The sequence below is a fragment of the Strongylocentrotus purpuratus genome, unplaced genomic scaffold (genome assembly GCF_000002235.5).
Source record: "Strongylocentrotus purpuratus isolate Spur 01 unplaced genomic scaffold, Spur_5.0 spur5_scaffold_18, whole genome shotgun sequence".
Lineage (NCBI taxonomy): Eukaryota > Metazoa > Echinodermata > Echinoidea > Camarodonta > Strongylocentrotidae > Strongylocentrotus > Strongylocentrotus purpuratus.
In genome coordinates this window covers 20,373,335-20,391,230 of record NW_022145603.1, presented here as the reverse complement: position 1 = coordinate 20,391,230, position 17,896 = coordinate 20,373,335, and the positions used below count along the sequence as shown (strand labels likewise).

Below are 17,896 nucleotides of genomic sequence, written 5' to 3'. Positions count from 1 at the left end.
TTGGTACTATGCATTAATTTGCGCTCATTTTCAACTGATCGGAGAAGAATTTGTGTGATGAGCAGCACAAAATACACTAGTCCAAATACCTTGATATTTAGATGATAAGAAGAGCTTGATGACCTGTGCTAGTGTTTTTCAAGCATGTTTATCTTTATTTTTCAGTATATGAGCATGATATGCTTACACATATATGTAGGTGAAATGTATTTGCTTGGTGTAATTGAGAATGGATTTCTTCTATGAATGCAAGTCAGGCTTTTACATTGTTGAACAGAATGCCTGTGGCTCTATCATGCACGGGTCTCTTAATTGTAATGTACAACTAGCATCCTTCTAAACCTAGAATACTGGACCCTGTTTCACAAGATTTATTATCAATAACAAATGCTAAAATCCTATGACAAATTAGCTCTCAACCAATCAGATGCCATGATTTTGGTAGCTTATAACAGCTATTGTTAAACAGGGCTCTTGTTCCCATAACTTTTTTGGCTAACACCTTTTCTATGCAGTTTCAACGCCCTTCACGCATTGCTCCACAGCATGGATGTAGTACTGTAAAAATAGATATACTTGTGGTACTTAAATTTTTCGCGGATTTTGCACTAAGATCGGCAAGCCCGATGTTAGAACTCGCGAAAATATAAGCATGACTTCTTAGGCTTGTTTTGAACAGGCTGAGTTGTGTACAATGAAAATTTAAGAACCAGTGAATTTGTTTAATGAAAAATTAATCACGCGAAAATAAGAGCGTTTACAGTATATGGAGAACCTATACTGTGCATTTATATCTCCTATTCTGATGAGACTGGTAAGAGTAAACATTGATCCCTTCTCTTACAGGTCATCCTATCCCACAACATGGACAGCCCCGCCGGCCTTTCCATAGATTGGATCACCGGTAAAATCTACTGGGCTGAAGCGACCAATAACCGTATTGAGGTGGCAAACACAGATGGGTCAATGAGATCGGTTCTTGTTTGGGAGGGCCTGGACCGGCCTAGGGACATTATTGTGGATCCAATCTCAAGGTAGGCTACAAACACATACATGTATGCAACTTTGTGTCCATAATCTAGCTCTTGTCTCTCATTCTTTGATTTGAATAGATTATTTCATCTCTTTTTCTTATGTTAATTGAGAGCTTATTTGATGAAATAACCACCTGTCAGTGACCATGCCGGGAGGTCTAATCCCTCCTGGCCAAAGTAGTGCAGATAGGCTTTAAAGCAACTATTAACCATATTCAGTGCATGTGTCATACAAGCTATTAGGAAAAACTGTGATAACGCCATTACGAACGTGTAGATGGCGCACAGTTTTTCCTTCATAATCATTTTGCCTTCGGCGTAGACTAGAAGGGATGAGATTGACGGCAGCGAGAGTTTAACACGGCTTGCAAGATTTTCAACATGGATGTCGATTTTGACCCATAATTTCCTTAAAAGGGACCATTAAACGGATTATTTCAATCAAGTTAGTAAGTGGAACCGATCGATGTATTATAGCCTAGGCCTAATTTAAAATTGGATATGGACGAGGTAAAATGACATTTTGGGGGATTTTGGGGGCATAACAATACGGCCGTGGCAAGTTTGTCATGTTTGTGGGAGGGGCCTAGCGGCTAAAATCTAGCCGTAATATATTCAACATACGATGGTATAGGCGATCGTTCAGTCTCTATAACCGGAGGTCTAGTGGAGCCAGACGTAGTCTCAGTGGAACAACCGACGATTATAGAGACTGAAGCTTTCGGTCTAACAAGCTATCAGCTTATCAATACCTCCATGTCCATGGATGCATCTTTGTAAGTGCCTCTCTCTCTCTCTCTCCATCTCTCCCTTTCTCTTTTTTTTTCTCTCTCTCTCTCTTTCTCTCCCTCTGTCTTTCTCTCATACTTTTCCAGGATCTTCTGTGCTGTCTGTACTATTTTCCCTCCCTATCTCTCTTCTATATTTCCCTCTAGCCCTTTTGTTCTCTCTTCTCTCTTATTTCGAACTACCTTTTCATATATGTCATGTATGATTGTGGAATAGATTTAAGCGACTGTTAATTTTATTAATTTTTATATAGGTGTACACTTTTTTTTATAGAAAATTCGTTCACTATGTGATACATGTATGTCTTAATTCGATTTACTGGATAATTTTACTGTAGTTTATTTATGTTTGTGTAATTATTTATGTTTTAACGCAATGTACAAAATTCTGCAATTCAGCTATCTGGCTGCAAATGAATTTTCAATAAAACCATTGCCATAACCATTCGTTCTGCAGCCTGATGTACTGGACCGATTGGGGATCAGATCCCAAGATAGAGTGCTCAGGAATGGATGGATCTGAACGCAAGGTCCTGGTCTCCTATGGGCTGATCTGGCCCAATGGTCTAGTCCTGGACCGAGACCTACAGAGACTGTACTGGGCCGATGCTGGGACTAAGAGGATCGAGTTTAGCAATCTGGATGGGAGCTATAGAGAGGTAAGGAATTCCAATGAATGAATTTTTATCTCTAGCATTGACTATTAGAGATTATATACCTCTCTTTAGAAATCTAGCCATCTGATTGGTCAAAATTGGAGTCGTGATTTTAGCCATGCCCGCCTACCGGTCAATAATTTTTAAAACATGCCTGCATGCCCTTACTAGCTTGTACCTTGTTAATTATTGGCACATGCACCCTATCCTTATGACACACACTGCAACACAGTTCTGCAAGAATCTTTAAGAATGAAGGAAGCAGACGTACTGCATTGAAGAAGAAGAAGAAAGTGGAATTCGGAGGCCATCAGTTTATTTGAAACAATTAGGATTAATGTCGAATTTTCTTTTAGCTGAAGATTCATTGCCAATTCATTTGGCCGCACCATGCTGTCCTGCTTATGATTACATTGAGAATTGTACATATTAAGGATGAGAAAACTTCCAATAATAATAATTTAACAAAATATAAAAAAATGGTGCTTATAAAGCGCTGACCACCGAAGTCTCTAAGCGCTATAACAATCACAATACAATAATAAACAATTACATATTAAACACAACATATAAACTACAAATAAACCTACAAATCATGATGATGATGATGATGATGGTCCTGCTGCTGGTGATTGTGATGATTGGGGTGATGATGATGTTGATGAACGTGATAGTTACAGGGATGCCAATTTCAGGCAATAGAGTTATTTTCAGACCACAGTTTAGGCTTTTTTGTGTACAAAATAGCTCATTCTAGGTGATTTTCAGGCCCTCTGGTCAATTCTAACTGGCATCCCTGTAGTTAAAATGAAAAACATAATGTAACGACACTTTGAAAAGGGTGCTGAGGGTTAAAAAATGACATATATGTTTCATGACATTCAATTTTTTGCTTTCTCCTGTAGATCCTGATCAGTTTGAACGTCCCTCATCCGTTTGGCCTGGCCATTCATGATGACCATATCTACTGGACGGACTGGGAGACGAAGAGTGTGGAGAAGGCCAATAAGATGTCTGGTCTGAGGAGAGAAACGGTCAGAGCTGGTCTAGAGGACTTGATGGACGTTAAAGTCTTTCATCGCAATAGACCAACAAGTAAGCTTAAGCTGCTGGTCTGTAAAAAGTATATGTAGTCTCTCTCTCATTCTGTCACTCTATCTCTCTCTTTCTCTTTCTCTCACTCTATCTCTCTCTTTCTGTTTCTCTTTTTTCTTCTTCTTTCTCTTTCTTTTTATCTTTCTCTTTCAAAGTATATGTAGACTCTCTCTCATTCTGTCACTCTATCTCTCTCTCTCTCTCTTTCTCTTTTTTCTCTTCTTTTCCTCTTTCTCTTTCTTTTTCTCTTTCTCTTTCTCTTTCTCTTTCTCTTTCTTCTTCTCTTTCTCTTTCGCTTTCTTTTTTTCTTTCTCTTTCTCTTTCTCTTTCTCTTTCTCTATCTCCATCCCTTTCTCTGTCTCTTTCTCTTACTATCTCTCTCTCTCTTTCTCTATCTCTTTCTCTTACTCTCTCTCTTTATTTTTGTCTCATAATGTTAGTCCTACCAAGCAACAATCAACGTATGCAATTCACATTCTGATTATTAACATATAATTATTCATAACAAGTGAAATAAATAATTTGTAACAACGCACTCTAATAAAAAGATTTGTGCATTAAATGATTACATTACGAAAATGGCCTATTCACCCTAATTTTCTCTTCTACCCTATCAACTTTCTCATAGGAACCAGCCCATGCTATGTCAACAATGGAGGATGCAGTCATCTTTGTCTCCTCTCTCCGTCTCCTCCCGGTTACACCTGTGCCTGCCCTACCGGTATCATGCTCATGGACGATGGTCTGACATGTCGCCTAGGTAACCATGTCATCCAGATTCCCTTTCAATGACAAACTTTGGTTTAAATGTATTTAAATTGTATTTATTAATACAATTTATCATTGTAATCTATTTTATGTATCTTTAACATTCAGTTTTACATGTTTTCTTATTGTTGCAATTTGTATATATATTGTAATTTTACTTGCACTGTAGAAACATGTATAATTTAGTCTGTGACTGCCAGTTATGTTTTTAATAAACCTTGATTGAATTAAATTGAATTGAATTGAGTTGGATGATTTAAAGTATCTATATACATACTGCATACATGCCACCCATTCCTGCAATGTATTTTGGGGAAGGATACATATTCTTTGGCCTTCAGACTAATTTTTATGAACCTTGCATCTGAAAATAACTCAGTAGCATTAACAAAACTCTGTATTCCTTATTTTGATTTCAGAAGTTCTAAACATGTGCTGTAGAAGGCTAACCGATATGTGATTTAGGATGCTTTCTTCTTTCTGAATATTTAAAAAATGAAAAAAAAACAGATAATTGAAATGGTTAGACCTATTCAGGATCAGAAAGTCCTTTACACTATAAGGGATTTTACCCACATGATACAAATACTGTAAAATATAGAGAATTTTCACAGAATTAAATTCACAAATTGCCGTTGATTGCTGTTTTCCTGGCAAGAAACCTTTGGAAATTGTAAAATCTTCAGTTGTTTTGCTGTATGAAACTTTCATGAGACTAAACCACTCATAAAATTTGAGAATGTTTCCGACTTAGAAACAAAATATCTGTTAAACTTAACAATACCCCTCAAAGAAAATAATATAACATTGAAATTAAATTTTCTTTGTTGTATTCCTTTTCAGATCTGGATAAGTTCTTGGTGTTTGCTCATAAGACCGATATCCGAGTGGTATCCCTTGAGGCTCCGTACGCTGTGGATGTGGTGTTGCCAATTAAAGGAATCACTAATGTAGTAACGGTCGATGTAGATACAGTCCAACGTAAGTTGATTATGTTACCCTTTCAAGAGAGGAATCTTTTTCTAATGCTGAATTTATGACCTTTTCATCTTTAAATTGACAAAAATATATATATTTTCTTTGCTACATCGTTATAACTAAAAGTCTTCTATGAACCGAAAAATGGCGAAATTGCCAGTTTCTTTTGAAAACCAGTGATATGTCTAAATGATTTGTATAGGTTATATTCCATAAAATTGCCTTGCATCTTTCTAACAACCTCTATTGTTATCTATACAAAAAATTGGACCGTAGAATGCTTCGATGCACAAATGTTTAGTATTTGACATGTCTATTTTCATAATGATATCAAACTGTTCTAAATTGAACTTATCTTAATTTGTATAGACTGCCCCTATCTTGGCTTAAAACTGGCATGAAACGTAAATATGTAGCATTGTGATGTAGTCTCCTTGTGGTATGAACAAGTGATGAATTTGACCACTCCAAAATTTCATGAAGTTTTTTATGTTAGAGGTTTTACATGAGGACAACATGAATTTTCTGACCACAGGAAAGCTGTATTGGGCAGACAAGACAACTCACACCATCAAGCGGTCAAGCCTGAACGGTTTGGACGTGGAGGCAGTTTTCGACATGTGCCTGGACACTGTGGAAGGCATTACAGTGGACAGTGGTGGACAGAAGCTGTACTGGACAGACGCTGGGAGGAAGAGGATAGAGGTAGCTGATGTGAACGGGTCGAACAGGAAGGTCCTGGTGTGGAGGGATCTTGAAGAACCAAGAGGGATTGCTCTGCATACTAAGAGAAGGTAAGGAGAGAGGGCAAGAGAAATAGACACACAGACAGACTGACGAGTGTTACAGAGAGAGAGAGAGAGAGAGGAGGGAAGACAGACAGAGGATATCTAAGTAGACAGAGAGAGAGAGAGAGAGGAACAGAGAGAGAGAGATGGAGCGAGAGAGATACAGACAGCCAGACTGAGGAGTGGGACAGAGATAGAGAGATGCACACACACAGACAGAGAGGGAGAGAGGAACAGAGAGAGAGAGATGGAGCGAGAGAGATACAGACAGCCAGACTGAGGAGTGGGACAGAGATAGAGAGACGCACACCCACAGACAGAGAGGGAGTTAGAGGGGCAGACAGATATTAGACGGAGAGAGAGAGAGAGAGAGGCAGACAGTATAACGTGAAGGTCATAGAAGTTTTAATTGAGAAAGAGATAGAGAAGAAAGAAGAAGAGAAACATAAAAAACAAAATATAAGAAATGTATTTCCATAGAAAAAATTATATAAGAGATGAATACATATGAATAAAAGTGAGAGAGAGAGAAAGCATAGGATTGTCAAACATGAAATTGAAATCATTATTTGCATTAATAACCGATTCTGTCATAGTAAGGAGAAAGAGGGAAGCGCCTGCTTAATCCATTATTTGAATATAAATCTATTCTTTCATTTTGAAATTCAACATAAATTTTCTGTTATCTAAGTCTACTGTTATCTCTCGCTCACCACAGGTTCATGTTCTGGACAGACTGGGGTTCAATACCCCGCATCGAACGGGCAGGGATGGACGGTACTGGAAGGGAAGCTATCATCACTAGCAATCTGGAATGGCCCAACGGAGTCTCGGTCGATGAGTCAACTGATAGGGTGTTTTGGGTAGATGCAAGGACAGAGGTAAGCCAACAGAGTGGCAGTAGTTGCTTTTGTTGTAGTGGTAGTAGCAGTGATATAAGTAGTAGTAATAGTAGTAGTGGTAGTGGTAGCAGTGGTGGTTGTTGTGGTAGTGGTAGTGGTAGTGGTAGAGGTGATAATGGTACTATTAGTGGTAGTGGTATCAGTGGTTGTCGTGGTAGTAGTGGTAGTAGTAGTAGTAATGGTGTTGTTGGTTGCATTGGTTTGGTAGTAGTAGAGGTGGTAGTGGTAGAGGTAGGGGTAGTAGGAGGAAATCTATCATCAGTGGAATGGCCCAAAGGTATCTCGGTTTGTGAGTCGACCGATAGGGGTGTACTTGGTAGATGTGAGGACGGAGGTAAGCAAACTGCCCCCGGGACCCCAGCACATATCACTCAAGTAATTACTCCTTTTTGCCCTGGCAGCAATTTGTACCATTGCCCCGTAATTGTGACAAACCATTCACCAGTCGATATTCTCTTGGCTCTCCTTTACAGCGTCTGGAGTCCTGCTCCTTGGACGGCAGCTCCAGGAGACTGCTCGTCTACGATGGCGTCGATCATCCCTACGGTCTCACCGTCATGGACGACTACATCTACTGGACAGACTGGGACACCGGTGCTGTTCATAGAGCAGATAAGCAGGATGGGAGTGGGGCCATAGATCTCCTAGGTAACTTCGATAGTTTAATGGACATCAAGGCCGTAGACATCCAGAACAAAGGTCAGTCTCGTTTCTCTCACTTATCCCGAAATTTTTACATGTTTAAGAAGCAGTTGAAAACCGTATTTATTGAACTGTTTCTCCCACCTTCATACCATGTAAAGCATTGTGAAACCAATTCTCGCTACCCCAAATAGCGATTCTGCCGAGATCCGGGGAAAATCCTGAAAACGCGCATTGCATTATGGGATAGCTTTTCGACATTACAGCTTCCTGTGCAGGCGTTCGTGATCACAACCCTCTCTTTCACGGTAGAGTTTAACGGCCTTTTGTGCTAAAGTCACTAATTCTGCCCGAAGCTTTCCATTGCATATTATAATCTGTACAAATTACACTGATTGGCATCGATTTTAGCGTGCGTGAAAACTCTGCACAGCGAACACAGGCGCTAGCGCCAGCGGGATGGGACTCTATACCGGAAGTTGTAGTGACGACCCGAGAGAGTGAAAATTACCTCGTCTCGCGAATTTCGAGATTTTCGTACCTATTTAGGGTAGCGAGAATTGTGTGAGAGCGCTATTTAAATGAATATATTTTTATTATTATTATTAATCTTTTTTTATGCCTCCGTTACGAAGTAGCCGGAGGCATTATGTTTTCGGGTTGTCCGTCCGTCCGTCCGTCCGTACGTCCGTACGTCCGTACGTCCGTCCGTCCGTCCGTACGTCCCGTTCTCGTGATCGCGTTATCTGAAGAACCGATTGATGGATTCCTGCCAAACTTTGGTCATGTATGTTACTTGCAGAGCCGATGAACTGATTAGATTTTGGGGTCACGAGGTCAAAGGTCAAAGGTCACAGGGCTCATTATGTATGCAAAAACAGCTCGTGATCGCGTTATCTGAAGAACCGATTGATGGATTCCTGCCAAACTTTGGTCTTGTATGTATCTTGCAGAGCCGATGAACTGATTAGATTTTGGGGTCACAAGGTCAAAGGTCACAGGTCACAGGGCTCATTAGGTATGCAAAAAGAGCTCGTGATCGCATTATCTCAAGAACCGATCGATGGATTCCTGCCAAACTTTGGTCATGTATGTATCTTGCAGAGCCGATGAACTGAATAGATTTTGGGGTCACGAGGTCAAAGGTCAAAGGTCACAGGGCTCATTATGTATGCAAAAATAGCTTGTGATCGCATTCTCATTAGAACAGATTGATGGATTCCTGCCAAATTTCGATCATGTATGTATCTTGCAGAGCCAATGAACTGAGTAGATTCATGGGTCATGAGGTCAAAGGTCATGGGCTCATTATGTATCCAAAAATAACTTGTGAACGCATTCTCATTAGAACTGACAGATGGATTACTATTTAACTCAGGACATCTTGCAGAGCCAATGAACTGAGTAGATTTTAGGGTCATCAGGTCAAAGATCAAAGGGTCATATATGTATATGAGAAATTGCTTGTAATCACGATATTCTGAGAACCTCTTAATGGATTACAATTGAACTTGAATTTGAAAAATTTCTTCTGTTTTGGTTTGTAAAATTGCTCTATGACGGAGGCATCATTTTCGACTGCGCGCAGTCGAAGTTCCATCTAGTTTCTTTCTGTTATTTTCAGGAGAGAAAGTTTGTGGATCTGATAACGGTGGATGCAGTCATCTCTGTCTGCCTAATCCTCAAGGCTACTCCTGTGCCTGTCCGACTGGTATCATCATCAACCCTGACAACAAGTCATGCCCTGAGGGTAAGTACATGTCGTATGGGAACACTTATGATGATGATGATTTTATGATGATTGTGATGGTGGTGGTGGTGGTGGTGAGGATGATGGTATTGATGGTTTTATGTTGATGGTGATGTTGATGATAATTTTATGATGGTGACGATGATGATGGTGATGTTGATGATAATTTTATGATTATGACGGTGGTGATGATGATGATGATGATGATGATGATGTCATGATGATAATGATGGTGGTGGTGGTGGTGATGATGAGGATGGTGATGATAATTTTATGATGGTGATAATTTCATGATAGTGAAGATCATGATGATATTAATGAGGAGGAGGAGGAAGAGGAGGATACCGTAGATGATGATGGAGACACTATGAATACACCAACACCTGTACTCTCTATAACACCAACAAAAACCTTAATCACCAACCTTCCATCTCAATAACACCATTCGCCCTCTTCATTCTTCCTTCCCACAGTTCCCTCCACCTTCCTGCTGTTTGCCAACAGTCAGAGCATCCGTCGCATCTCCATGGATACGCCCGATCACACCGACGTCTCCCTGCCGTTTGAGAATCTAAAGAACGCTGTGGCGTTAGACTTTGATAGTATCGACAGAAAGATTTACTTCACCGATGTCTTTCTAGATGTCATTGGGTGAGAATCAAAGCTTTTACTCTGTAAAATTGCTTTAGAATTTTATTTTGTAATCCTTTAATTCAGACTTTATGCTTTTGTGACTTGTAAGAGAGAGCATTTATTTATTAAATAATTTCATATACTTCGATTGAAATGGAAATTCATCTTGTGATTGATTGAATGTGCTGAGAAGAATGCATAACATTTTGATATGTCCTATTAGAACACAAATACATGCTATTTTATGAACATGTCAAATTTTATGTAAATTGTATATTGAAAGTAATTTCAATTCCCTTTACAATTGTAATAACTGAATTCAAATTCAAAATATTTTCTAAGATATTTTCAAAATGTTTATCCTCCATAGAAAAATCATCATTTCACTTTTGATTTGAATACCTGTCATAATCCTGTAATACATTTCTGATATGAATGTAAACACCAACTTTGTATTCAGTTCCATTTTCAATTTCTATAACATTCATTTCAATACCTATTCCAATACAAGTTCAAATTAATAGTCAAATTCAAATTGATATTTTCATTTCAGTTGAATGTAAATTTTAGTTGTCTTTTCCTGTAATTCATTTCCAAATCCAATTACAATTTCCAATTTGAATATAAATTTAAGTTGTCTGTTCCTAGTAGTTCATTTCCAAATCCAATTCCAACTTTCCAATTTCCATTCTATTCCAACCTAGACGAGCTGATTATGACGGCAATAACATGGAGGTCGTCATCTCCGAGGGCCTCGAAACAACGGATGGAATCGCTGTGGATTGGATCGGTAGGAACCTGTACTGGACGGATACCGGTTTGAACCACATTGAAGTGGCTCGACTGGATGGAACCGCTCGTAAGGTTGTGGTGTCGTCGGGGCTTCAGGAACCGAGGGCCATTGCTCTGTTCCCATCCGCTGGGTAAGTTACCAGGTTTCACCAAGCCTTTTTTCAATGACAAGTGACAAAAAATCAATGACAAATCCGCTGATAACCAATCAGAAGCAAGGATTTCAGTAGCTTATAACAAAAACTGTCATTTGTCACTGATGACAAGTTTTGTGAAACACCCCCCAGTATTACAATAGAATTGAAAGCCCATGAGAAACCTCCAGTGGTCATCAGAGAATGTTATTATATCGAAGAAAGTCTAGATTTCTGCTGGGAGTTCGAGAAAATACTTTAAGATATTAAAAAAAATAATGATGCTCCGTACACAAAGAAATTGTTTTACAATTGTTTGCCCTTGGCGCTTTGTAAAGTTATGATTTCTTTTGACTTTGAAAAATATTATTGTTATATTTATATTGCATACATATTTATCCCAAGGGGTACTCAAGACATGTACAATGTTTTATTATTACCTTGGCATTAGCCACTGCCCTATAAAGGCACTCAAAGCATTCATGGAAATAACTTCCTACCTGTTACCCATTTGTACACCTGGGTGGAGAGTGGCAAATATAGACTAATGTCTTGCCATTGGACTCAAATTGGAAACCATGTGATCTTCAGACCAGTAACTTTAGCCAAACTGCCTTAAGGCGCTCTAAGCGTTGAAAGAATAATTCCTACCAGGTACCAATTCTACACCTGGCTGGAGATTGACATATGTAGATTAATGTTTGCCACATGATTTGAACTACTAACCATGTGATCCACTGTAACACCACCTTGGGTTGCAATTAGTAAATCTGATCTTAGTAAACTTTTAATCAGATTTTTTGATAAAATTATTACCTTTAGACCTACATGTACAAACAAATTAATGTTTTCTTAGAACTGGATGTATATAATCACGAACAATCATGAATTCTGCTCCAGAGTGTAACCGCTTCTCTCTCGTCTCTGAAATTCTTTTCATTCAGGTATATGTTCTGGAGTGACTGGGGCAACCATCCCAAGATAGAGAGGGCTCACTTCGACGGCACCGGACGACGCACCCTGATCAACACGGAGCTAGGCTGGCCCAACGGCCTGACCATAGACTACGCCATGCGCAGGCTGTACTGGGTGGACGCATACCTGGATAAGATCGAGACGGCGGATTTCAGCGGGAAGTTCAGGGTCGTTTTGACCAGTAACGTGACTACGCACTCCTTCGGTTTGACCATGGTGAGTTGTATGATATGGGTCTATGAGGGCATTGGTGTGTGAATGAGATTGTTAATGACACATCTGCTTTGATTTGCTCTTGTGGATCGCTTCTACCAATATACTATATATCAACATGTTCATGAGCATGGAAAATGGAGCAATATTTAAAATCATATCTTCACAACATTATCACCATTATTTCCTCAGGAAAGACTGTATAAGATATATGATGACAAAAAATGCAAACACCAAACTTGAAATAATCACCAACATAATTTTAATGTGATATTCACTAATTCCTTACAATTTAGTAAGATATGGAAGGTGTAGGCCTACTGTTGTGCTCATATACAGTGTATCTTCGTGGTCTTTTTATTCTAAGTACATGTGTGAACGTATATAAGTTCAAGGACATGCCCAACAATGCACTTATTGAAATTTGATTTGTAAGTTATGATGATATCTCCCTTTTCAATCGAAATGAAATATAGTTAGCTTAAATTGTACCAAGTCCTCATGCATGCAAATCTCTTAGGTTCACCCCTTTTAAGAAGATATTTTCAAGGTCTATTTAAGATTTTTTTCCCTATAAAATCATCTCTGTTTTTCTCTTCCAGTTTGGAGCACGTCTTTTCTGGACTGACTGGCAGACCAACACCATCGAGACGGTGGAGAAATCAACAGGCAAAGATGTGGTCACATTCCAGAGGAATCTAGATTCTCTCATGCACATCCAAATGGTCTCTCCTCTCAGACAGACTGGTAAATCTTCCTTTTCTTTACTGTAATACCATCAACTTTTGTGTGGCTGAAATATTCTAGAATCTCCCGAGTGGTTCAGATTCACCCTTGACCCGTGCTGCAAAATTATTGAATCATAATGGACACAACAGTAAATTTGTTCCTTTTTTTCAAAGTTTATTGCAAAGAAAAAAGCCATCCTTAACAATTTCCAAAAGTTTCTGGGTACTTTCATAAGCCCCATTGGAAACTTAAGCTCTTTTATCTTTGCCCAAATAAAGCTTGGAATATATAGTTAACAACTAAATTATTCATACCCCTTGTAAATATGATGTTTTTTTGTAACTCAAGAATTAAAGGTTAAAAGAGATTCGTCTAAAATAAATGTTATGTGTGAAAATTCAGTATAGATGATCGTCCTTTTATGAGATGTGACATGAGAAACCTCCCCTGTTTATAAATCCAGTCATTCATTTTTGTTGTCATCCTATTTACAGGTACAAATCCATGTGGTGTTGACAATGGAGGATGCAGCCATCTTTGTCTTGCCAGACCACAGGGCTATGTGTGTGCGTGCCCAGATGAGCCGGATGGTAGACCATGCTCGCTTAGTAAGTACAAACATTAACTCCTTCATTACAGGAATTGAGCTAAATTGATCTTCTTTTTCCCCTTCAAATTGGTAGCGATTCCTTTTGTTGTTACGTTCTATTACATTTATTTCATATATCTTACAACAATATTCATGGGCACAATCTATATCAAAACATTTAAGAATAGGCAACTTATAGACCAGACAGTGATTTTGGACCACTCTGTATGTTGCCAATTTAAAGATTTTACAGATCTTCTCTAACTTTTCTGTTAACTTTGTATAGAAAAAATTCACAATTCACAGAAAAATATAATCTATTTCTAGTGATAAGTTCTCTCTACAAGTAGATTTGAAAACGTCAATGTACATGTTAACAAAATTTCTTCAGAATTCGAACTTAGATAAGTGAAATTATATATCTTACACTAAAAAACACAAATTGTAAATCAGCATTTATAATTAGTCCTATTTTCTCTCTCTGTATAGCCCCTGGAGCCATCATTGTGAATGAGACTCCCAAACCATCTCCTAGTAGTACCACCACTGGACACCTACCAGGCCCCCTCGTCACCCAGCTACCGAGGCCCAGGGGTACAGACAAGCCCCCTAAAGGACCGGTGGTAATACCCCTCGATCCTGGCGATGACTCCTCACAGATGATGACTACTATTAAACAGATGAATACTGGTCTCCTTGGTGCACCTAATGGGTAAGAAAGATGGAAATGAGAAAACTTGTGATGATTGTTGTCTATTTAAGGAAGTCATAATCGATGAGACAACTACTGTAAAAGTAGAAATATTTGCAGTACATTAATTTTTGAGAATTTTGCGCTAAGATTGGCAAGCACAAATTTTAGAACTTGCAAAAATATAAGCATGTCTTCTTATATGTGTTTTGAACGGGCTGAATTGCATGCAACGCAAATTTCAGAACCAGCAAATATGTTTTGGGATGGCTCTGCGCGAAAAATTAATCACGGGAAAAATAACAGCATTTACAGTACTCAATTCAGTAAATTTTCACTTCACAAAGCCTAATGCTATATTGTTTTAAATTATAGAACCTTTTTGGAAGAGGCAACTCTAGAATTGCATCTAACCAAAATAAAATGTCATCCTTTTTCATTTGTATCATTTGTCTACTTTCTGTACAATGTTGTTCTTGAATTGTTTATTTCTGTGTGCATTGTATTTTCAAGAGATGTGAGATGAATGAATTTGAATTGGATTTGTCATACTTCCATTGGTTTTACAGGTGCAGTGAAGAAGATGAGGCGCTTGGTCTGTGTGAAGAGAGAGTGCAGGCTTCGAATAAAAACGGCTATCGTCTTCTCTATACCTACATCGTGGTGGGTGTTCTAGCCTTCGTCATCGCGACAGTCTTACTCATGCTGGTCATACTGTGGAGAAGAAGCAGGTAAGGACGATGGTGGTGGTGGTGGTGGTGGTGGTGGTGGTGGTGGGGGGAGGAGAGGAGGAGGAGGAGGAGGAGGAGGAGGAGGAGGAGGAGGAGGAGGAGGAGGAGGAGGAGGAGGAGGAGGAGGAGGAGGAGGAGGAGGAGGAGGAGGAGGAGGAGGAGGAGGAGGAGGAGGAGGAGGAGGAGGAGGAGGAGGAGGAGGAGGAGGAGGAGAAGGAGAAGAAGAAGAAGGAGAAGAAGAAGAAGAAGAAGAAGAAGAAGAAGAAGAAGGAGGAGAAGAAGGAGAAGAAGGAAGGAAGGAAGGAAGGAAGGAAGGAAGGAAGGAAGGAAGGAAGGAAGGAAGGAAGGAAGGAAGGAAGGAAGGAAGGAAGGAAGGAAGGAAGGAGGAGGAGGAGGAGGAGGAGGAGGAGGAGGAGGAGGAGGAGAAGAAGAAGAAGAAGAAGAAGAAGAAGAAGAAGAAGAAGAAGAAGAAGAAGAAGGAGACAGAGGAAAGTGATGATGATGAGGAAGAAGAGAAGAGAATGAGGAGGAAGAGGAGGATAATGATGATGATGATGAGGAGGAGAAGAATGACGATGATGAGGAGGAGAAAGTGAAGAATGATGAAGAGGAGGAGAGGAATGATGCTGAGGAGGAGGATGACAATTTTGATGATGGTGATCATGATGAGCAACAGGAGAAGGAGGAGGATAATGGTGGTAGTTGTAACGATAGTGATGTGTGTGATCATTATGATTTAACTATTTCCAAATTACGCACCTATCTATTCTCGATAAACAGTTTATATCACCCTTCCACTAGAGGACTCCATCTTTAATTATCATCCCTTTTTTGCCCTCTGCTTTTACTTTTCAGGAGAAGAAGAACTCGATGTCGCCTTGACAGTCGCAGTAACTTCTACAATCCTCATTATAATCACATGACCAATGAGGTCATGATTGAACCGAGGATAACCAGGGCATGGATCACACACTCTACACCGGTGAGTCAAGCTTATTATTACGTAATGCATTCAGGGAAAGAAATCAGTGAGTTGAAAGAACTGGCTTTTTATGCTCAAATTGGCAACACCGAGTTGTTTTTTCTTCCTACAAAGTGTTTTAAAGCATGTCTGCACTACTTGTAGCTACTTGCGCCCTCTACATAGCAAAGGATGCCCATGCGGTACCCGTTGGTCCCCCATGATCCCCTTTTTCTTATGTTAATTGAGAGCTGATTTGATGAGATAACCACGTGTCAGTGACCATGCAGGAAGTCTAATCCCTCTAGGCCAAACTAGTGCACACAGGCTTTAAATGTACATGGATGTCTGAAATGAATTTTCAATGAATAATACATAATGCAGCAGAAAATATGCCAGATTTTATGGGATAGAATTGGTTTTAATTTATGGCTTGCCAATAAGAAGACTATAGTGTTTATGTTCCCTTGAATATGAATGATACTTGCATTGGGCAAACTCTAATTTGAATTAATTATGTCTTTCCAATCTGTAGATTTAAAGTTCAGTTTCCTCGGGATGTTCTGTGTCTGCCTAAACTTGTCTGTACCTGTTCAATGATCATTGCCGTCAAGCTATTCTAAAGCATTTCTTTCTTGTTTCCTTTCTCAACCCAGGAACATACGCATAGCTCCAGTGGTAGCCTGCCCAACAAGCTCAACAACGAGGAGTTGGACAGAATGCTGCCCCCTCCTGTTGCGTACAGGGCAATGTCCTCATGTCAAGTGCCTTGTGCCGTGCCGTACGGTGCCACCGCGCCGTGCCACTACGACCCGAGGCCATGCGAGAAACCGAAAAATACAAACCTCAACGCTTGCAGCGGCGGGGCATTCTCGTCTTTTCGGGACTTCAAATTAACTGAGAACGAGCTGCATAAATTCACAGACAATTGTTGTGACTAGCAGCTCATCGATACAATACAGCAAGCTGCATGTTATGTGGACTACATCAAAACATTGATCAAACATTTGGCAGCTTGCTAGTGATATATTATTCAAACATTATTGTGCAGTATTCGAGGAATGCATTTCCTCCATATTTTATTTCAGCTTTGACAAGAGCAAGTTAGCTCTCTCATGTGCCTAGAACTCAGTGAAAACCCTGTGACAGAACTCTGAACTGAAGAGCATCATCGTCCAGATTGTGCAGAGAGGAATCTTCAATCTACAGCTTGTGCGATGCTGGTGTATTTTCTCTCTAAATTTGTCTCTTAAATCTCTTGGAACTTGGTGAAACTGAAAACCATGTGACAGAACTCTGAACTGAAGCATCATCATCCAGATTGTCCTGGGGGGGAATTTTCAATCTACAGCTTGTGCGATGCTGGTGTAGTTTCTCTCTAAATTTGTCTTCTAATTCTCTTGGAACTTGGTGAAAACCATGTGATAGAACTCTTAAACTCGAGCATTATCGTCCAGTTTGTGCAGAGAGGTATTTCAAATCTGCAACTTTTGTGATGCCAGAAGTATTTTCTCTTCGAATTGATCCATCCATCCATCGAAACGGAATGAGTTGCCATTTTGCTGCAGATAAGTGACGATAGATGTCCTCGACATTGCATATACTAAGTTGTCCACTTCAACAAAGACGATTCAGCAACATATGAGCTTTTATTTGGCTGGGAAACACATCCATGTTATCTAAGAACGCATGTACAGTATGCAAATGGTGTATCTACGGTTCCATGCAGAAAGGTATATCTCCAATTAAGTGCAAATTTAGTCTTTCCAATTATGTCTTAATGCATTTGATGGCTGCAAACTTTCTCCCTGAAAATGGCTATGTTGTATTCAAATTTTTGTAGCTTTTTTACACTTTGATACCTGTTTGAAATGAAAACAGTTCAACTGTTTAATTACGGCTTTGCAGTTTGTATCCAGTTGTTTTTTTATGATAGTTTGTATCAGAGAATACATAAACAGTGTATGCACATAAATCAAAAAGCCTTTGATTTAACCCCTGCTATGCACTTTTATGCATTTGTATTCACAAAGTTTCAACAATTGCT

The 17,896-nt window shown here is 39.4% G+C and overlaps 1 protein-coding gene across 1 annotated transcript in view; it reads left to right on the top strand.

Annotated features, from left to right (window-relative positions):
- The window catches only part of LOC580322 (low-density lipoprotein receptor-related protein 4), a 32,092-nt gene extending 14,926 nt beyond the window's left edge, over positions 1 to 17,166 (top strand). The window contains exons 17-34 of the mRNA XM_030988827.1: positions 847 to 1,034; positions 2,280 to 2,481; positions 3,384 to 3,573; positions 4,202 to 4,333; positions 5,185 to 5,322; positions 5,855 to 6,113; positions 6,826 to 6,988; positions 7,483 to 7,708; positions 9,276 to 9,401; positions 9,875 to 10,052; positions 10,739 to 10,957; positions 11,905 to 12,151; positions 12,751 to 12,895; positions 13,372 to 13,485; positions 13,956 to 14,178; positions 14,727 to 14,888; positions 15,744 to 15,870; positions 16,506 to 17,166. Coding sequence (XP_030844687.1) covers positions 847 to 1,034; positions 2,280 to 2,481; positions 3,384 to 3,573; positions 4,202 to 4,333; positions 5,185 to 5,322; positions 5,855 to 6,113; positions 6,826 to 6,988; positions 7,483 to 7,708; positions 9,276 to 9,401; positions 9,875 to 10,052; positions 10,739 to 10,957; positions 11,905 to 12,151; positions 12,751 to 12,895; positions 13,372 to 13,485; positions 13,956 to 14,178; positions 14,727 to 14,888; positions 15,744 to 15,870; positions 16,506 to 16,790 — 3,324 coding nt within the window. The 3' untranslated portion in view covers positions 16,791 to 17,166. The remainder of the gene's footprint in view (positions 1 to 846; positions 1,035 to 2,279; positions 2,482 to 3,383; positions 3,574 to 4,201; positions 4,334 to 5,184; positions 5,323 to 5,854; positions 6,114 to 6,825; positions 6,989 to 7,482; positions 7,709 to 9,275; positions 9,402 to 9,874; positions 10,053 to 10,738; positions 10,958 to 11,904; positions 12,152 to 12,750; positions 12,896 to 13,371; positions 13,486 to 13,955; positions 14,179 to 14,726; positions 14,889 to 15,743; positions 15,871 to 16,505) is intronic.
- The last annotated feature ends 730 nt before the right edge of the window (positions 17,167 to 17,896 follow it).